The 22,336-nt window shown below is 40.6% G+C and overlaps 1 protein-coding gene and 1 long non-coding RNA gene across 3 annotated transcripts in view; one reads left to right on the forward strand and one right to left on the reverse strand.

The window, feature by feature from the left end:
- Nucleotides 1–17,107, forward strand: part of LOC117527595 (serine/threonine-protein kinase BRSK2-like) — an 84,290-nt gene extending 67,183 nt beyond the window's left edge. For both annotated transcript variants that reach the window (XM_034190014.1, XM_034190015.1), the window contains exons 16-20: nucleotides 4,285–4,408; nucleotides 4,535–4,636; nucleotides 10,022–10,130; nucleotides 15,660–15,749; nucleotides 16,739–17,107. In XM_034190014.1, the coding sequence (XP_034045905.1) occupies nucleotides 4,285–4,408; nucleotides 4,535–4,636; nucleotides 10,022–10,130; nucleotides 15,660–15,749; nucleotides 16,739–16,947 (634 nt within the window). In that variant the 3' untranslated portion in view covers nucleotides 16,948–17,107. The remainder of the gene's footprint in view (nucleotides 1–4,284; nucleotides 4,409–4,534; nucleotides 4,637–10,021; nucleotides 10,131–15,659; nucleotides 15,750–16,738) is intronic.
- LOC117527596 lies at nucleotides 726–21,925 on the reverse strand. The gene is made up of 3 exons (XR_004565568.1): nucleotides 21,915–21,925; nucleotides 13,813–13,815; nucleotides 726–829 (listed from the first exon to the last, which is right to left on the reverse strand). It is a non-coding gene; the product is annotated as an uncharacterized LOC117527596 (long non-coding RNA).
- Between the last annotated feature and the right edge of the window lie 411 nt (nucleotides 21,926–22,336).

Below are 22,336 nucleotides of genomic sequence, written 5' to 3' on the forward strand. Positions count from 1 at the left end.
CGTCTCCAGCTGTCAGACCAGGTACTGCTGGCAAAAACAAACAGTTAATGGTGGGTGTGTGAAGACACACCCAGTAATTGTTCCCTGAGTAGTTCCTCCGGGAGGGAGAACCCGTGCAGCTCCTGTTGGTCTCTTTCCTGGATGGAGTGAGAGGCGAAGAACGTCGTCCTCTCACTGTCCGCCAATCCAGTCTCCGATAGAGCCCGCAGGAACACGGCTGCACACAGACCAATGTATATTTAAACAATGATATCACAGCAAAGAAAGTTACCTTGTTCGGTAGCTGATTTCTCAGCGAGGAGGTGGAGTTGCAGTTCGGCCTTTGTAGTGATGGTGATGAGTGACAGCTGGTGCTGATAAGTGACAGCTGTCACTCCCAGCGGCTCCGACGCCCTCTCGTGCTTGGAGCCCGCACTCCAAGCAGGGCGCCATCTGGTGGTGGTGGGCCAGCAGTACCTCTTCTTCAGCGGCCCACACAACACCTCCTTCATTATTCCATCCACTTTGTGCAATGCACCAATGCCACCATGCTTGATAGTTGGTACAGTGTTCTTAGGTTTGAAATAGTCACCTTTACTCCTCCAAACATCATTGTGGGCAAACAGCCTAGTCTTTGTCTTGTCTGACCATAAAGTTTTTTTTTCCAGAAGGCATTTGGCTTGCCCATGTGGGCAGCTATAAATGTCAGTCTAGATTGAAGGCGTCGATTTTTGGAGTTGGGGCTTCTTTCTTGGTCAGCACCCTCTCGGTACATGACAATGTAAAACTTGCTTCAATGTGGACAGTGACGCTGGTGTTCCAGCAGTTTCTAGTTCATGGCAGGCCTGAACTTTGGTGGATCCTGGTTTGGTTCTGAATATCCTAACTGATTTCCTCTCAACTGAGGGTGACAGATTGGGTTTCTTCCAGATCTTGGCAAAGTGGTGACACATCTAACTAACTTGTACTTATGTACAATTGTTTGAACTGAAGACCTTGGAAAGCTCCAAGAGACCTTCCCAACTTATGTAAATCTACAATTGTCCTCCTTAGATCTTCACTGACTTCAATGGACTTTCCCATTGTTCTGAGTATTGGTCAGTCCAGTGAGTGCCATCAAGCACATCCGTTGTCAGCAATCATGATCACTAATGAGGATTTAATAGGCATTGACATTGTCATGTTAAAAGGCACTGTCGAACCTTCAGCACCACTTACTAAGAGATGTAAGTGAATGTATGTATACATATGAGCCCGTATGTACATTATTAACCCTGTGTGGATGAAAAAATATCCAACATAAATTCAAACTTGTGCACCCAATTCTTTTTTTTTTTTTTTTTTTAAGTCATTGTTGATGTGTGCTGTACAGCCATTCCATCCTGACAAAAGAACAATTCGAGGATATCAGTAAAATCAGAAAAATAACCCTGAAATTCATGCCCATGATGGGTGTATGTAAACTTCTGACCACGTCTGTATTAACAACAGCACAAATCTGATACAGCCTGCAAATATCCAGTTTCTCAATTCAACCTCATAAGGTGTGAAACAGTGCGCATCCAGGATGTGCATCTGTGAAACAAAGAGCTATAAACAGAATTAAAACCCCCTCTTCAGTTGGCTGGCAGAGGGAATAACTGTGCCGATAAGCACCAGTTATTTCAGGAGTATCTGGGGATAAGTACTGGCACCAGTGGGTGCACCAGCCAGTACTTATCCAGCCGTATTTATTTGCTTTTAAAGTGCTTTCCAAGCCAGTTACATGCTAACTCGTGAAACTAGCATGAATAAACATGAGTGACTTAAGTAAATCCTACAGTATATGAACCCTGAGGCCCATTGGTGCCAGTGCTTATCCCCATTTCCGTAGCATGAAGCAGGTGAGAGTCGATAACTCCCCCTGCCTGGGATGCCAGTCCAGTGCAGCCATGGAGCTGCATATATGAATGCTAGAGGGCAGACTCCCTATACCGCTAATGTAATGCTGCTGTGCCTACAAGAGGGCAAAAAGGACACAAAGTACCTGGATGTGCAATACAGTGTGCATGTTGAAGAAAGATTTATCCAGCTACATACATAAATGTCATTTTTTTCAACACAAAACCTAACATTTGTCATTGGAGAAATGAGTTAAAACTTTATTCTAAGTCTTTATCAGTCATTGAATCCAATAATGCTTCAAAACTAGTTTCTTTTATCGACAAATTTGATGACAAATAAAATGTTCGGTTGCCCTATATTTTCTTTTATTATTATATGTAAATAATATACAATAAGCCCCTTAATATCTTTTACTTTTAAATTTTGTGTGTGCATCTATTTCAAAATTTTCTACAGTACCTTTTTTTGTATTTGATGCATTAAAAAGCAATGGGCTTACGTACACTGGACCATAAATGCCGTACCTACCTGTTTTTGGTTCGCTTTTTAATTAAAATATTATCAATTAAATCAGAATAAAGAGAGTTCAATTTCTTACCTTCTTGGCATAAATAGCGGGGCTTCGGGATCATAACATCCATGTTGAACACTGACGTGGAAACACTCTCGTGACTCGGATCATTGCTAAATGCAGCACGGTGTATCATGCAATGTAAATAAATCCACGGATAATTCCTTGTGATGATGTTGTCCTAAGATCCTAATGACATGAAATTTCCAGTTTGCCACAAAATGATGCTCAAAGCACACTCTGGAGTTGACGTGGCATTAAAAAGAGTGACTGAAAAAAATACATTCAAATCCAAGTAAAATCTGTCTGAAAACACGACAGCATGATGTCACTTGTAGTATTGAACTGTGCAGTAACCAGTGTTGCCACAGTTACTTTGAAAAAGTAATCCAATTACTGATTACTGATTACTCCTTGAAAAAGTAACTTAGTTACTTTACTGATTACTCAATTGTAAAAGTAACTAAGTAAGATTACTAGTTACTTTTTTAGTTACTTTCCCCAGCTGCCGACAACAACCCACGTCAACATGACAATGATACCCGTTTTGCCAAAACTCACTTTATAGTCACCCTTTCTTGACTTCAATGAAAATAAATACTTGTTTTATAAAAAGTAAAATAAAGACCTCTTTCTTGACCTCATATTTAACTGTTGACAGCACTGTAACAGTAAAACTTGCAATTTCAAACCTATATTGTTTATAAATGTAACTATTAAATTCTAACATTTTTCTAACATTTAAATTCTCTCTAAACATTTTACTTGTCGAAATTATTATTATTTTAAGCAATATTAGTAGTTGTAGTAAAAAACAGCTTCAAAACTGGACCTTTAATCTAGGGCTGTTGGGGGGGGGGCACATCCCTCCCCCACGCCCCCATCCCATCTGGATTCGCCCCTGCTTTGGCGTTTGAGCACAAAGAATGGATAACATTTATTTATGCAAAAAAACAGGACCAGATTTACAGGTAAGAAAGTTTTATTGCGTTTTCACATCATGTGGTCCTCAGAAAGAGAGTTTAGGTGCATTTGAGTGGAAAATAGTGTTAGTTGTTGACGCGTCGCCGAGGATCAGCTGTTTTTAACGAGACGATACGGAGCAGCACAGCTCAGAATTCTAAATAAAGGAGGAAAAAAGTATAAAAATGTCTTCATAAAGCTCAGTGCAGGTGTGCTGATCACCGCCCTTTAAGAGGTGAGGACGAGTCGAGCAGCTGCAAAAAAACGCGGATGAAAAGCTCACAGCTCGCTTAAAGTGGGACGTTCAGTCGAACCCCGACCTCCTGTCCACAGACCAAGTTTAATGCTGCTATCGACCCACAATGAAAAATAATAGTAACGCACAGTGACATGGAGAAGTAACTTTAATCTGATTACTGACTTGGAAAGATTAACGCGTTAGATTACTCGTTACTAAAAGAAGTGGTCAGATTAGAGTAACGCGTTACTACCGGCATCACTGGCGGTAACCCTCGCTTTTTGCCCACCTTGGTAATGGTGGCACATGCTCCTTCCCTGGACAAGGCCAGGGCTGGCTCCGCCCTCTAGCTTTCTTATATGTACCTCTATGAATGCAGGTTACTTTCCCAGACAAGGCCAGTACCCTTTTACAACTGGGTGGACTGACACTATGCAGCTGAAATGTCTTATCCAAGGACAGAGACATGTAGCATGACTGGGAATCAAACCCACGTCTACTGCTCCTGCTCTGAGATAATGATGATTGGCTGTTATTATATCAATGGATATGATGGATATGCACACTCTGAGTTCACACTAGGATTGAAAAGCAGTCTAAATTTTGAGTTTTACTTGTTTTATCATTCATATCTGCCCGTTCATTGCAGACTGGCCAAACGGTCATGGTTTGGTAACTTTATCAGCGTGGAAAAAGAAGAACAGATCTTTATTGTGATTCGTGACAAGCCGCTCAGCTCCATTAAGGCTGATATCGTCCATGCCTTTCTGTCTGTGAGTACACTTGAGATTAGATTCATGTTGGCTCATTAAACCCATATATTTGAAATCGTATTCTTTAAATCCTCTTTCACCGTGTTATCTCCCCTGTTTCTGTACGTGACTCCTCCTCTGTCACAGATCCCTTCTCTCAGCCACAGCGTGGTGTCTCAGAACAGTTTTAGGGCAGAGTACAAGTCTCCCGGTGGCCCATCTGTCTTCCAGAAGCCTGTCAAGTTTCAAGTATTATTCTTTTTTTTACTTCTACAAGCCACATAGTCACACAAGCAGTTGTAGATTTACAAAGCATTATTTTTCAAACATTACAGAACTTAATATTACATTCCACTCAAGCCTAATGCTTTTAGAGGATTGACAGTTTGTTTGATGTGTATGAGATATTAGATAATTTATGCTGATCTCAGGCATCAGTTATTGGTACTTGGCTCTTGGAACGTTGAACATCACCTCTCTGGTGGTGAAGATGCCAGAGCTTTTGTGGGAGGTTGAGTGATATCAGCTAGAAATAGTTGCGCTCATCTCTGAGCACAGCACGGGCTTTTGAACTAAACTCATGGAGAGGGGCTGAGCTTTCTCAAATTGAAGGGTGAGGCCGGTAGATGGATTGGGGCGGTGTCTGATGTTTTATGGATGCTGTACCGGACCATCATGGTGAAGGAGCTGCATCAAAAGGCGAGGCTCTCAATTTACCAGTCAATTTATGCTCCTATCCTCACCTGTGGTCATGAAGTTTGGGTAATGACTGAAAGAATAAGGTTGTGAACACAAGCAATGGAAATGAGCTCCCGCCGCTGGGTATCTAGGTTTACACTTCTGGACAGGATGAGAAGCTCAACTATTCGGGACAGACTCAGAGGAGAGTTGTTGCTTCTTCAGGAGCCTGTTGAGGTGGTTTTGGCATCTGGTGAGGATGCCACCTAGTCATCTCCCTAAAGAGGTCTTCCAGGCACATCCTAATCAGAGGAGGCCCTGGGGAAGACCCAGGACATGCTGGAAGGATTATATTTCTCAGCTGACTTGGGAATGCCTCGGAATCCCTCGGGAAGAGTTACAGGACTTGGCCAAGGATAGGGAAGTGTGGGATGAGCTGCTTAGTTTGCTACCACCATGACCCGGACCCAGATAAGTGGCATAAAATTAATGAATGAATGAATGTTGATCTGTAGTAAAGTCCAAAGTCCAACACCTCTTTCACGTTGTGACACCTGGGTAGCTGATCAAGTAGGAGATTGCCTTGTCTTTTGGGATGAAATACAGTAGGGAGTTTGTGTCCCCTGTGGCTGCTAGAGTAGTCATGAAAGCCCAACAGGAACCGTGGTCACAAGATGGGTCTGGACAAACACAAACTCCTCAATGGCAAATCAGGTGGAGGAGGTGATGACTTGTCAACCAACGGCTGTGAAGGCAGATCAAGCCTGCTGCAGGTCATCAGACCCCAATCGCCTGGGATTTAACAGCCATCTGACCAGGCAAATGATCTGTCAAGGACTGTGTGATTGTCTGCGTGCCATGATATTCCCACGTTAAACTTACACAAAGGTGTCTGTAGATCAACCCTGGATGTAGACTTTCCACGCAGCATGACACACCCACAAGTCTTTTGGAGCAAAGAGTCATATGGGCAGGATTGTGAATCTGGAAGCCCTTAGCTTTGACGCAACTCAGAAGCAGAACATGTATGAGTCAGTCATCAGACCTTTGGAAGAAGCAGGAGGGTTTTTTGATAGCTGCATCTGCGAATGAGCAACCCTATTTAGGATCTGCTCTGCTCACCATAAACAGGAAGGGTGCCAAAAAACATGCTCTAAACATAGTCTGCTTCACCTTAACCTGTCTGGATTACCACGTCCAGGGGTCACCAGCTCTGCCATAGAAAAAGAAAAACACAAGTGATGAAATTTGGCACATGGAACATACAAGCCTTGATAAGCCGGTTTGATTGGAAAGGCAAACAGCTGTTATCTCTCATGAACACCAGAAACTTGTCTTTGACATCACTGCCTTGAGTGAGACAAGAAATACAGGAGGCGGCCAGCTATGGGTGGAGCATGGGGGCTACACTTTCTTCTGCAAAGGGCTTCCTCAGGGGAAATGAAAAGTACTGCAGATGTGGTGAGGGAGACAGGTAGGAAGGTACTGGGTGTAACATCTGGACAGTGGAAGGAAGACAAAGAGATTTTGTGGTGGAATGAAGACATTCAGGAAAGCATAAGGAGAAAGAGGTTGTCAAAAAAGAATAGGGGTAATCAGAGGAAGAAAGTAGACAGTGGTACAAGGAGATGCAACGTAAGGTGAAAAGAAAAGTGATAAAAACTAAGGAAAAGGCATATATCGAGCTGTATAAGAAGTTGAACAATAAGGAAGAAGAAAAGGACTTGTACCGACTGGCCAGGCACAGGGACAGAGCTGGAAAGGATGTGCAGCAGGTTAGGGTGATAAAGGATGCAGAGGGTAATGTGCTGACAAGTGAGGAGAGTGTGTTGAGAAGGTGAAGGAAATATTTTGAGGAGTTGATGAATGAAGAAAATGAGAGAGAGAAGAGGCCAGATAATGTGGAGAGACTAAATCAGGAAGTGCAAGAGATTAGTAAGGATGAAGTGAGGGCAGCTATGAAGAGGAGGAAGAATGGAAAAACAGTTGGTCCAGATGAAATTCCAGTGGATGGATGGAAATGTCTTAGAGAGATGGCAGTGGAGTTTCTATCCAGATTGTTTAATAACTGAGGAGTAGAGATGGTGTGTGCTGGTTTCTATTTTTAAGAACAAGGGTGATCTGCAGAGCTGCAGTAACTACAGTGGCATAAAGTTGATCAGTCACAGCATGAAGTTATGGGAAAGAGTAGTAGAAGCTAGGCTTAAAAAACAAGTGAAAATCTGTGAGCAGCAATATGGTTTCATGCTGAGAAAGAGCACTGCAGATACAATGTTTGCTCTGAGAGTACTGATGGAGAAGTATAGAGAAGGCCAAAAGGAGGTAGATTGTGTGTTTGTGGATTTAGAGAAACCTTATGACAGGGTGCCAAGAGAAAAGTTGTGCTATTGTATCAGGAAGTCTGGAGTAGCAGAGAAGTATGTGAGGGTAGTGCACAACATGTACAAAGATAGTGTGACAGCTGTGAGATGCGCAGTAGGAATGACAGACTGATTCAAGGTGGAGGTGGGATTACACCAAGAATCAACTCTGAGTCCTTTTTTGTTTGCAATGGTGATGGACAGATTGACAGATGAGATCAGACAGGAGTCTCCATGGACTATGATGTTTGCAGATGACATGGTGATCTGTAGTGAGAGTAGAGAGCAGGTTGAGTCTAGCCTGGAAATGTGGAGATACAGTAGTGTTCAGAATAATAGTAGTGCTATGTGACTAAAAAGATTAATCCAGGTTTTGAGTATATTTCTTATTGTTACATGGGAAACAAGGTACCAGTAGATTCAGTAGAGTCTCACAAGTCCAACAAGACCAAGCATTCATGATATGCACACTCTTAAGGCTATGAAATTGGGCTATTAGTAAAAAAAAGTAGAAAAGGGGGTGTTCACAATAATAGTAGTGTGGCATTCAGTCAGTGAGTTTGTCAGTTTTGTGGAACAAACAGGTGTGACTCAGGTGTCCCCTATTTAAGGATGAAGCTAGCACCTGTTGAACATGCTTTTCTCTTTGAAAGCCTGAGGAAAATGGGACGTTCAAGACATTGTTCAGAAGAACAGTGTAGTTTGATTAAAAAGTTGATTGGAGAGGGGAAAACTTACGCAGGTGCAAAAAATTATAGGCTGTTCATCTACAATGATCTCCAATGCTTTAAAATGGACCACAAAAGAACAGAGACGCGTGGAAGAAAATGGAAAACAACCATCAAAATGGATAGAAGAATAACCAGAATGGCAAAGGCTCACCCATTGATCAGCTCCAGGATGATCAAAGACAGTCTGGAGTTACCTGTAAGTGCTGTGACAGTTAGAAGACACCTGTATGAAGCTAATTTATGTGCAAGAATCTCCCGCAAAGTCCCTCTGTTAAATAAAAGACGTGCAGAAGAGGTTACAGTTTGCCAAAGAACACATCAACTGGCCTAAAGAGAAATGGAGGAATATTTTGTGGACTGATGAGAGTAAAATTGTTCTTTTTGGGTCCAAGGGCCACAGACAGTTTGTGAGACGACCCCCAAACTCTGAATTCAAGCCACAGTTCATAGTGAAGACAGTGAAGCATGGTGGTGCAAGCATCATGATATGGGCATGTTTCTCCTACTATGGTGTTGGGCCTATATATTGCATACCAGATATCATGGATCAGTTTGGATATGTCAAAATACTTGAAGAGGTCATGTTGCCTTATGCTGAAGAGGACATGCCCTTGAAATAGGTGTTTTAACAAGACAATGACCCCAAGCACACTAGTAAACGAGCAAAATCTTGGTTCCAAACCAACAAAATTAATGCCTCGCAGATGTAAAGAAATCATGAAAAACTGTGGTTATACAACTAAATACTAGTTTAGTGATTCACAGGATTGCTAAAAAAGCAGTTTGAACATAATAGTTTTGAGTTTGTAGCATCAACAGCAGATGCTACTATTATTGTGAACACCCCCTTTTCTACTTTTTTTTTTTACTAATAGCCCGATTTCATAGCCTTAAGAGTGTGTATATCATGAATGCTTGGTCTTGTTGGATTTGTGAGAATCTACTGAATCTACTGGTACCTTGTTTCCCATGTAACAATAACAAATATACTCAAAACCTGGATTAATCTTTTTAGTCACATAGCACTACTGTTATTCTGAACACTACTGTATGCTCTGGAGTGCAGGGGAATGAAAGTCAGTGGGAGCAAGAATGAGTACATGTATGAATGAGAGGGAGCCCAGTGGAATAGTGTGGTTACAAGGAGTAGAAGTGGTAAATGAGTTTAAATAGTTGGGGTCAACTGTCTAAAGTAATGGAGAGTGTAGTAGAGAGGTGAAGAAGAGGGTGCACGCAGGGTGGAGTGGGTGGAGAAAGGTGGCAGGAGTGATTTGTGACCAAAGAATATCAGCAAGAGTGAAGAGGAAAGTCTACAAGACAGTAGTGACACCAGCTATGTTGTACGGCTTAGAGACGGTGGCACTAACAAAAAGACAGGTGGCAGAGCTGAAGATGTTGTGATTCTCTTTGGGAGTGACGAGAATGGACAAGATTAGGAATGAACATATCAGAGGGACAGCTCAGGTGGGACAGTTTGGAGACAATGTCAGAGACACAAGATTGAGATGGTTTGGACATGTGCAGAGGAGGGACCCAGGGTATATAGGAAGAAGGATGCTAGGGATGGAGCCACCAGGCAGGAGGATAAGATGGAGGCTAAAGAGGAGGTTTATGGATGTGTTGAGGGAGGAGCTGCAGGTGGTTGGTGTGACAGAGGAAGATACAGAGGACAGGGTGAGATGGAAATGATTGATCGGCTGTGGCGACTCCTAATGGCAGCAGCCGAAAAAAGAAGAAGAGGAGGATTAATTTTCAGACAGCTTGATCACAAACCTATTGCATTTATCTTTTCTGGTTTTCAGATCATAAATTCTTGATGAAAGATTGCTTTGGCACTAAACATTAAAATGGATCTGTTTCTGCAGGTGGATATTGTTTTCTCTGAAGGAGAAAGGGAGCGAGAGAGGGAAAGAGCTGAGAAGGAAAGGAGGAGGGAGATGGGTATCTATAGCGTCACCTTCACACTAATAACAGGTAAGATAGTGGGTGTACTGAAAAGCTGGATAATCAAGATTACTGGAAAACCAATTAATCATGTGTCCAATTAATAGGGCCAGTTACAGTGAGGAAAATAAGTATTTGAACACCCTGCGATTTTGCTAGTTCTCCCACTTAGAAATCATGGAGGGGTCTGAAATTTTCATCTTAGGTGCATGTCCACTGTGAGAGACATAATATATAAAAAAAATCCGGAAATCACAATGTATGATTTTTTTTAATAATTTAGTTGTATGTTACTGCTGCAAATAAGTATTTGAACACCTACCAACCAGCAAGAATTCTGGCTCACACAGACCTGTTAATTTTTCTTTAAAAAGCCCTCTTATTCTGCACTCTTTACCTGTATTAATTGCACCTGTTTGAACTTGTTACCTGTATAAAAGACACCTGTTCACACACTCAATCAATCACACTCCAACCTGTCCACCATAGCCAAGACCAAAGAGCTGTCTACGTACACCAGGGACAAAACTGTAGACCTGCACAAGGCTGGGATGGACTACAGGCAGGTTGCAAAATCTGCACTGTATAAGCAGTTGCTAGATCTGCATTTTACAAGCCAGCCTGTTAGAAGAAAGCCGGATAAAGCCGTTTCATCCCTTTTTTGCATCATGGGCGATTGTAGTAACTTGATGCTCTGTAGTATAGTCCTGTTAAGCAGAGTAGGTCCTGATTAGTACTTGTAGTGGAGCAGACAATTGTAAGAATTGTTCAGTTGATGATACAAGCACCAAATTTGTGGTAGATACTTCTGAAAAGTCCTTTTCTTCAAAAATGCCATTAGCCATATGACATTTTAAAATGGTGGCCATTTTTCAAGATGATCATCAAAACGTTGCACAAATAAAACACATTGGCAAGCAAATATTGGTAAAATTACTAAATCATGAATTGTGATGCTTCTAAACACAAATGAAACATCTTAAGATATGACTTGAGTCATTTTGATTCAATCTCTGCTGGATTTGCTGCAGCAATCTTCATCATCCAGGGCAAGATGAAATAAGAAAAATTGTCTCATTCATTATTACTCTTACAGTTTTTCTCAATTTCTAAAATACTAAACACTGTTGTCTGAACCAAATGCTCAGTTGCCTGAACCCACTGATTTAATCAGTCACTCTTTTGGCAAAACCATAAGCACTTTTCATGTGTTTAGACATAAATTGCCAACACATTGCCATTGTGATGCACCTGTGTTGCATAATGGTGAGCACAGGTAGCAAAAGTCAAACACAGTTAAAGCACTGGTGTCACCGGTTGAACACAACTCAAAATTGATCACACTTGTGTCCAATGATGTGAAGGAACATATATAAGCCAGTTCAGAGAGCACTAGTGTGTGAGACACTACAATGGATAGAAATCTGAGAGGAGGAGTTTGTGTGAGAGGTGGTCGAAGTGGTCAATGTGGTCGAAGTGGGTTAGGGTTAGAAGACAAAGACAGTAATATCTGATGAAATCAGAGCTAATGTGATTGACCTTGTTCTTGTCCATGGTATGAGGGAAGCTGGACAAAGGGTCCAACCAAACATCAGTAGATTCAGTGTGTCCACCATAATCTGAAGATTTAGAGAAAAGAACAGGTACGTAATTACATTTTCTGACAGTATAGTATGTAAATGTTGACAGGAATTACTGTATGACTATACTATATACTGTTCCACAGTATACTGTAAGGAAATACATGTTTCTTTACAACATGTGCCAATGTACTGTAGTATTGCAGTGGAGGGCTAGTATAACTGTACGCCTAGTATTCCATGTACATTTATGTACTTTATTTTTATGTAAGTTTAGACCCCGGACTGTTGAACAACGGAAGTCGTACATCAAGCAAGAATGGGAAAGAATTCCACCTACAAAGCTTCAACAATTAGTGTCCTCAGTTCGAAAACGCTTATTGAGTGTTGTTAGAAGGAAAGGTGATGTAACACAGTGGTAAACATACCACTGCCCCAGCTTTATTGAAACGTGTTGGAGACATCCATTTCAAAATGAGCAAATATTTGCACAAAACAATAAAGTTGAGCAGTTTGAACAATAAATATCTTGTCTTTGTGGTGTTTTCAATTGAGTTCAGTTTTGAGCACAGATTGAACTGTTTTGAAGTGAAAGTTTGGTTTTGCAAGAAGAGAAAATTGGGTTTTGTGTTCATAGTTTAGACAAAAGGAGAGCAGCTTTTGAGAAATGTGTCTTAGCAATTGAGAAAAACTGTAAATTGTCACATTGTACCACATGCAACAAATGAATAAATAAATGAAAATAAAACGATGACGATGAAACTTATCAGCATCACATCACTGTCAGGAACTGATCAATCCATGTAGGATGACCACTCGTGAAAATATTCTAAACATGAAGCAGTTATAGAACAGGGACTGGCTCTGTTTTCATTCACTGGACAATGTCTCGCTAAGTGCATTTACAGTGACGAAAATAAGTATTTGAACACCCTGCGATTTTGCAAGTTCTCCCACTTAGAAATCATGGAGGGGTCTGAAATTTTCATCTTAGGTGCATGTCCACTGTGAGAGACATAATCTGTTAAAAAAATAAAAAAATAAAAAAATCTGGAAATCACATTGTATGATTTTTTAATAATTTATTTGTATGTTACTCCTGCAAATAAGTATTTGAACATCTGTGAAAATCAGTGTTAATATTTGGTACAGTAGCCTTTGTTTGCAATTACAGAGGTCAAACGTTTCCTGCAGTTTTTCACCAGGTTTGCACACACTGCAGTTGGGATTTTGGTCCACTCCTCCATACAGATCTCTAGATCTTTCAGGTTTGCTGTTTCAGCTCCCTCCAAAGATTTTCTATTGAGTTCAGGTCTGGAGACTGGCCAAGCCACTCCAGGACCTTGAAATGCTTCTTACGGAGCCCCTCCTTAGTTGCCCTGGCTGTGTGTTTGGGGTCATTGTCATGCTGGAAGACCCAGCCATGACCCATCTTCAGTGCTCTTACTGAGGGAAGGTTGTTTGCCAAAATCTCACAATACATGACCCCATCCATCCTCCCTTCAATACGGTGCAGTCATCCTGTCCCCTTTGCAGAAGAGCACCCCCAGAGTATGATGTTTCCACCCCCAGAGTATGATGTTTCCACCCCCATGGTTTTCTTGGGGTTGTTCTCATCCTATAAACATGGTAAGTGGAGTTGATTCCAAAAAGCTCTGTTCTGGTCTCATCTGACCACATGACCTTCTCCCATGCCTCCTCTGGATCATCCAGATGGTAACTGGTGAATTTCAAACGGGCCTGGACATGTGCTGGCTTGAGCAGGGGGACCTTGCTGCCCTGCAGGATTTTAAACCATGACAGCATCATGTGTTATAATAATAATATAATAATAATTTTTAATTTATATAGCGCCAGATCACGAGTAATCGCCTCAAGGCGCTTCACAAGCATTTAAAAGCAGAATAAAATGAAATAAGATTAAAATACAATAAAAAATTTAACCATAAAAAATTAAAAGTAAAATAAATAAAACGTATAAAAAAAAGACACACAATAAAATACTAATGATAAAACAGGGAGAAGAGATGTCTTCAACCTGGCTTTAAAAGTCTCCACAGAGGCCGACTGTCGTATTTGTGCAGGCAGATCATTCCACAGAGCTGGAGCACGGTGATAAAAAGCTCTGTAACCCGCTGACCTTTTCTTCACCCTCGGGACACACAATAGTCCTGCACCCTGTGAACGCAGAGCCCTTGCTGGCACATAGGACTCAACCAGGCCGGCCAGATAGGGGGGCGCCAGTCCGTGAACAATTTTATAGGCCAGTAGTAATACCTTAAAATCCGATCTCAAGGAGACCGGAAGCCAGTGAAGGGATTCCAGAACCGGCGTAATATGATCAAACCTTCTGCTTCGCGTCAGAAGTCTGGCAGCAGCATTTTGAACCAGCTGAAGACCCCTGATGCTGGACTGTGGTAAACCCGAAAACAAAGCATTACAATAGTCCAATCTAGAAGAGACAAACGCATGAATCAGAGTCTCATCATCAGCCATAGACAGGATGGGACGAATCTTTGCTATATTTCTTAAATGAAAGAAAGCAGTCCTCGTAATGTCCCTAATGTGGAGGTCAAAGGACAACGTAGGGTCAAAAATTGCCCCAAGGTTCCTCACTTTGTCAGTATGATGTATCACACATGAACCTAGGCTAAGCGCCAGCTGATCAAATTGATGCTGATGTCTTGCTGGACCAAGAACCATCATTTCAGACTTATCAGAGTTCAAAAGTAGAAAGTTGCTAGACATCCAACTTCTCACTGCTGTGAGACAGTCCTGTAAAGATTTTATGTGGACAGGATTTCCAGCAGCTATCGGCATATACAACTGAGTATCATCAGCATAGCAATGAAAAGCAACCCCAAAACGCCGCAAAATGTTCCCAAGGGGTGCCATATACAGGGAAAAAAGGGGACCCAGAACGGATCCCTGCGGAACCCCAAACGTCATGCCCTTAAAGTCAGAGGTAGTCGTTGCACAAAAAACAGTGGGAACGACCAGAAAAATAAGACGTCAGCCACGCAAGAGCAGTTCCAGTAATCCCGAAACAGTTTTCTAGCCTATCAAGTAGAATATGATGATCAACTGTGTCAAACGCAGCACTGAGATCCAACAACACCAATACTGTAGTAGTATCCAAGTCCATTGCTCGCAGAAGATCATTAACTACTTTAATAAGTGCTGTTTCTGTGATGTCTTCTAAATGTGTTACTAATGTAATCTTTGTGACTGTGGTCCCAGCTTTCTTCAGGTCATTGACCAGGTCCTCCTGTGTAGTTCTGAGCTTTCTCAGAATCATCCTTACCCCACAAAGTGAGATCTTGCATGGAATCCCAGACCGATGGAGATTGACAGTCATCTTGTGTTTCTTCCACTTTCTAATAAATGATCATAACAGTTGTTGTCTTCTACCAAGCTGCTTGCCTGTTGTCCTGTAGTGCATCCCACCCTTGTGCAGGTCTATAGTTTTGTCCCTGGTGTCCTTAGACAGCTCTTTGGTCTTGGCTATGGTGGACAGGTTGGAGTGTGATTGATTGTGTGAACATGTGTCTTTTATACAGGTAACAAGTTCAAACAGGTGCAATTAATACAGGTAAAGAGTGCAGAATAAGAGGGCTTCTTAAAGAAAAATTAACAGGTCTGTGTGAGCCAGAATTCTTGCTGGTTGGAAGGGGGTCAAATACTTATTTGCAGCAGTAACATACAAATAAATTATTAAAAAATCATACATTGTGATTTCCAGATTTTTTTTTTTAGGTTATGTCTCTCGCAGTGGACGTGCACCTAAGATGAAAATTTTCAGACCCCTCCATGATTTTTGATGTTTTTGTGTAGAGTTTGAATTTATACTTGAAGACTAAACTGTCTCATTTGACCATTTTGGTGATGAAGTCTCAGTCTCCTTTTTCAAACTGGTCCATATTGTGTAGATCCATGTACAGTGAGTAAGAAGTTGATCTTTTTCTCCCTCTAATCTCAGGTCCAAGTCGCAGGTTCAAGAGAGTTGTGGAAACTATTCAGGCTCATCTTATAAGTTCTCATGATCAGCCTTCTGTGCAGGCACTGGCTGGTGAGTAGCACGCATAAGTGATTCTGTGTGTTACATTCACAAATAAGCATGCAACATATACACTATTTGAGTAAAAGAGTTTGCTGCTGAATTTCCAATAATAGATGGACCATCACCATCTGAACTTTTACTGGCCAACAATTCCCAACACATATTGCATAGCTTAGCAAGCTATTTACTTTTCTTTTTTTTAATTGCATAGGCAACATTAATTTTTATTCTTGTGCATCATCACATTATTTTTTGTAAATGTGCATGTGTGACTTGTTGTTCCTGCTGGTGTATAATGCAGATCATCTGCAGCCCTAAACCTTGTTACAAAAATTTGGCCTGATCAAAAATGTGGATTTGTGCTGTACACAGTTAACATGTCTATTTCAGATATGTCATAGTACAAGCTCCCTGTATTGACAACACTGTGCCAGTAAGATTTATTTTTGCATTGAAAAATATGAAATTTTTCTAAATTATTTCATAATTTATAGACTGGATTTATTTTACTTTGATTTAATGCCATAAAGCAATGGAAGATTAGATTAGATTAGACAAGATTATATTAGATTAGATTAGGCATCAAAAGTGAAAGTAATGAAAAAAAAAAACACAATTTGCAATATAAATATAAATACCAGACATACTGGTCACTACTGGTTTACTGGCTGCTACTGTTCCTCTCCTTCCTGTCCTCTGTCTTCCTGTTACTCCTCCTCCCCTGTCTCCTGTCTCAAGAGGTCCTATCTTAAGGGGTTTAATTTTTTTGGACATAATAATAATAATGTCGTTAGATAGATTCATTAGAATTGACTCACAGTTTCTCTGTTGACAATCTTTATGGTGACCTTCTGCCCTATAATTCACTGAGCTCCCAACTTCACCAGCCCAACTCACAAAATGATGAGTTATCTGGCCATGAGACATCTAGTCATGAGATGAACTAGCATTTGTTTCACTCTGTTTGCCTCCATTTACTTGTTGTACCAATTCCTCAGATGAGAAGAACAGTCAACTTTCCCACCACACTGGCCCACCTTCATGCCAGAATTCCCGCTGTTCTGAAAATGGATCTGAGCATGCAGATGGAAGCAGCGGGACTGGGAGTGGAAGCAACAGCAGCACCACCATCTTACAAAGGCGAGAGTCAGGAAAGGACAAAACCAGACTCCTCTCCTCTTCAAATGGGACGCAATCTCACCCCTGAAATGAATTTGAGGAAGAGAGGCGAGGAACATCCGTCCTGGCTGTCCTCTCTTCCTTTCTTCTATCCTCTCCCATCGCTTCATTCCTACCTCCCTTCCTGCCTTGCTTCCTATCAACATTCCCTAGCAGTGTGATGGAGGAGGGGGCGATGGTTCTTTAAAGACAAGGTTGTGATACAGAAGTTTTGGGGAGGAATTTGGAAGCTGGAAGAGCTGATCTGTAGAGGGACAAATTCAAGGGGGAACTCCCAAAATGCTCTTCTGCTGCAATGACAAATTGAGAAAGCACACAGCCTTCCCAGCAACCAAGCAGACAAAATGCTCATCAACCCGTCAAAAATGCACAAGATTCCTGGATACCAATAACAGAGTGACTCGTGCACATCTTTTTGTTGTTGTTGTTGTTGTTAATTTCACAGTCTGGGGTCAAGCAGCTGCCTCATGGATCATCACCTTTCCAAATGTGTTGCTCCAGCTTCTCTCTTTTTCGCTGCACTTGCTAATAAAGGGCGATTCTCAATCAAAACACCAAAACAAAGACATCTGTTGAGAAATAAGGCGATTGTTCAGTTACTCTTAATTGAATTAGTTTTGCTGTCATGCTGAACTTTCACAGTCATATTGGAGAAATCAAAAAGAAATGACGGGGAATGGATTCGGAGCTCCAAAACAGCTGGGATGGCTTGCGGAATATGAACATGAGGTGGACTCCCCTGCACACACACACCCCCCCCCCCCCCCCCCGCTTTCCTGTAGCGAGGAGCATAAAGTCCCACGATTGTTTCTGAATATCATGAATAAAGCTATGATACCATATTGCCTTTACAGGAGGAGAAGCAGCGGATTGCTAGTTAGCCCCATTTTCAAGACATAATTTATGATTTTACATTACAGACAGAATCTTTCACAAGCGAAACTCCAGCGATTACGTTTGCTGAAACGGAACTAAAAATCGGACAGTAAGCACCGGGCCTGTCAACGTTGACCCGAGCAGTGATGCCCTGCAGAAAACCAAAATCCTTCCAACGTCTCCTTTTGGATGAGCCGCAAAACAAGCCTCAGACCTCTCTGAAAGGAGAAACGAAGGGAGGACAGCGGAAGGAACGTGGAGGTAAAGAAACTATTAACTAGAGCAAAACAGGAAGTTTGGAAATGATGAAAAACAGATGCGTCTGCCAAACTGCACACAAATTGACTGTAGGGGGGGAAAGATAATTGAAAGTGAAGCCACATTTAGAATGAAATTATATTTGTTGTTTTACTTTCTTTTTTTTTCCTCAGTTTTTTTTTTTTTTTTTTTAGGGACTTTGGGGAAAGGTTGCCACCAGCAACCTAGAGAGTAACACAAAGTGAATGTCTTTTTTTAATGATTAAATTAATTAAACTGTTTTTTTGTTTGTTTTTTTTTTGCTATTATTTATTGAAATATATTTATTTATTTATTTATTCATTTTCTGTATGTCGAAGTTTGAAGATTATTTTAGGTGGAGGAGAGGAAAGAAAAGATGCAGAGTCATCAAGCTTTCCCAGAAAGAAACCAGAACGCCGCTCATGCATATTCACGAAAAGTGATTTTGCTGCTTGGCAGTTTTCTCTTATGCCCCCCCCACCTTTCCACATTTCATGATGCTGAAGATGATTAACACACAAATGCACACGCTTTTTTTGTGGACAAACCACTCATCGAGCCGTTCACTTTGTTTGTTTTCGTGTTATTTGTTGACACTTGAAGCACAGGAAAGCAGGTTGCCGAGCTGCTTTCTCCTCTGCTGGAATGTTGCGACTCAAAGATGGGCACACATGCACGTGCAGCATACATAACCCATACATAACCTTTCGTTTTGTTCTTCTGTTGTGTTATTTCTCACAGCAAGACCTGAGGTGGGATTTTTACAGAATAATTTCTGGAATCTTTTGTTCTTTAACAGGTCAGAAAACAAACATACAGATATGGCTGTTAATTAACTCTATCTAATATTTATTTATTTATTTTGACAAAGAAATAACCAATTATGCCAAAGTCCCTGTTTACATCAGAAAATACAATTTGACATTTTGTCTGACATTCCAATTTGGTACAGTAATGTTCAGAATAATAGTACTGCTATGTGACTAAAACGATTAATCCAGGTTTTGAGTATATTTCTTATTGTTACATGGGAAGCAAGGTACCAGTAGATTCAGTAGATTCTCACAAATCCAACAAGACCAAGCATTCATGATATGCACACTCTTAAGGCTATGAAATTGGGCTATTAGTAAAAAAAAAGTAGAAAAGGGGGTGTTCACAATAATAGTAGCATCTGCTGTTGACGCTACAAACTCAAAATTATTATGTTCAAACTGCTTTTTAAGCAATCCTGTGAATCACTAAACTAGTATTTAGTTGTATAACCACAGTTTTTCATAATTTCTTCACATCTGCGAGGCATTAATTTTGTTGGTTTGGAACCAAGATTTTGCTCATTTACTAGTGTGCTTGGGGTCATTGTCTTGTTGAAACACCCATTTCAAGGGCATGTCCTCTTCAGCATGAGGCTACATGACCTCTTCAAGTATTTCGACATATCCAAACCGATCCATGATACCTGGTATGCGATTTATAGGCCCAACGCCATAGTAGGAGAAACATGCCCATATCACGATGCTTGCACCACCATGCGTCACTGTCTTCACTGTGAATTGTGGCTTGAATTCAGAGTTTGGGGGTCGTCTCACAAACTGTCTGCGGCCCTTGGACCCAAAAAGAACAATTTTACTCTCATCAGTCCACAAAATATTCCTCCATTTCTCTTTAGGCCAGTTGATGTGTTCTTTCTGCAAATTGTAACCTCTTCTGCACGTCTTTTATTTAACAGAGGGACTTTGCGGGGGATTCAACAGGTGCTGGCTTCATCCTTACATAGGGGACACCTGATTCACACCTGTTTGTTCCACAAAATTGATGAACTCACTGACTGAATGCCACATTACTATTATTGTGAACACCCCCTTTTCTACTTTTTTTTTTTTACTAATAGCCCAGTTTCATAGCCTTAAGAGTGTGCATATCATGAATGCTTGGTCTTGTTGGATTTGTGAGAATCTACTGATACCTTGTTTCCCATGTAACAATAAGAAATATACTCAAAACCTGGATTAATCTTTTTAGTCATATAGCACTACTATTATTCTGAACACTACTGTAAGTTCACTGTGGCCACAGATGATTCTTGAGAAGGGTTTGCATTAGGAAAAATAGTCACCTGTCTTTCATAACTATTTCAGTCTATACTGGCTCATGTATTTTTTAATGTTTTAGTGAAATATGTACAATTAGTAGACACATTCCCACTGAGCTCAGATCACTACTGATGCTGTTAAAATCAATTTGGTAATGCGTGAAATCTTGTTGGGATTGATAATCCATCATAGCAAAGGGCTTGAAGAGGATTTTGAAAACAGCTATATATATAACATTTTGTGACATTTATCATTGTGTGAAAAACTGACAAAGTTTCCTATTTAATCACATTGCAATTACATTGCAAAGTGTGTTTGTCTGTCTTTCAGCAGGATAACTCAAGAAGGTGATCCAGGATATTTTCTGGAACTGAGATCAGTAAGAATGTTTGGCACATAGTGACATTTTAACTCTAAACATCGTGGGAGGATGTTGAGGGTGGTGATGAAATTTGTTGAGGAGATGCATATTGCCATAGAAAATGAGACATTTTATTTTCAGTTTCATCTGGAACATATTTTGCAGAACAAATGTGGTCTTGGTGAAGGAATGCACTCTTTGAATACTTTTTGGTTGAATATTATAATTTTGATGTATTAAAAGATTTTTTTTTTTTTTTTTTTTAAAAACAGTAAATTTTACTGAGAATTTCATTCTGGTAGGCCTATATTTGATTGCATTCAAAATATTTATGAACTCTATCAGAAAGTGAAACACTATCATAGTATAAATTACCCTTATTAGAATTAATGAGCTTGCTTTAGAACTTTGATAGAGTTGATTTCACTCTATCATAAAGTTTACAGTGGTATGTAAAAGTTTGGGCACCCCTGATGATTTCCATGATTTTCCTTTATAAATCATTGGTTGTTTGGATCAGCAGTTTCAGTTAAATATATCATGTAGCAGACAAACACAGTGATATTTGAGAAGTGAAATGAAGTTTATAGGATTTACAAAAAGTGTGCAATAATTCTTTAAACAACATTAGGCAGGTGCCTAAATTTGGGCACCCCAACAGAAAAAAAATACATCAATATTTAGTAGATTTTCCTTTTGCAGAAATAACAGCCTCTGAATGCTTCCTATAGCTTCCAGTGAGAGTCTGGATTCTGGTTGAAGGTATTTTGGACCATTATTCTTTACAAAACATCTCATGTTTGTTGGTTTGTAAGCATGGACAGCCTACTTAAAATCACACTATCATAATATTCAGGTCTGGGGACTGAGATGGCCATTCCAGAATGTTATACTTGTTCCTCTGCATGAATGCCTTAGTAGATTTTGAGCAGTGTTTAGGGTCGTTGTTTTGTTGAAAGATCAAGCCCCGGCGCAACTTCAACTTTGTCACTGATTCATGAACATTGTTCTCAAGAATCTGCTGATATTGACTGGAATCCATGTGACCCTCAACTTTAACAAGATTCTCAGTACCTGCACTGGCCACACAGCCCCACAGCATGATGGAACCACCTCCATATTTTACTGTAGTAGCAAGTGTTTTTCTTGGAATGCTGTGTTCTTTTTCTGCCATGCATACCACCATTTGTTATGCCCAAATAACTCAATTTTAGTTTCATCAGTCCACAGCACCTTATTCCAAAATGAAGCTGGCTTGTCCAAATATACTTTAGCATACCTCAAGCAACTCTGTTTGTGGTGTGTACACAGAAAAGGCTTCCTCTGCATTACAGCATCATACAACATCTCTTTGTACAAAGTGCGCTGTATAGTTGAACACTGCACAGAGACACTATCTGCAGCAAGATCATGTTGTTGGAGTAGGTCTGTGGGTTGACTGACTGTTCTCACCATCCGTTGCTTCACCTTATCTGAGATTTTTCTTGGCCTGCCACTTCGGGCCTTAACTAGTACTGTGCCTGTGGTTTTCCATTTCCTCACTGGAAACTGACAGCTGAAATCTCTAAGATAGCTTTTTGTATCCTTCCCCTAAACCATGATGTTGAACAATCTTTGTTTTCAGGTCATTTGAGAGTTGTTTAGAGGCTCCCATGTTGCCACTCATTAGAAGAGATGCAAAGAGGGGAAACATTTGCAAATGGCCACCTTAAATATGCTTTCTCATGATTGGATTCACCTGTGTAAGGAGGTGAAGGGTCAATGAGCTTACCAAACCAATTTTGTGTTCCAATAATTAGTGCTAAATG

This window comes from Thalassophryne amazonica, chromosome 16 (genome assembly GCF_902500255.1).
Source record: "Thalassophryne amazonica chromosome 16, fThaAma1.1, whole genome shotgun sequence".
Taxonomy (NCBI): Eukaryota; Metazoa; Chordata; class Actinopteri; order Batrachoidiformes; family Batrachoididae; genus Thalassophryne; species Thalassophryne amazonica.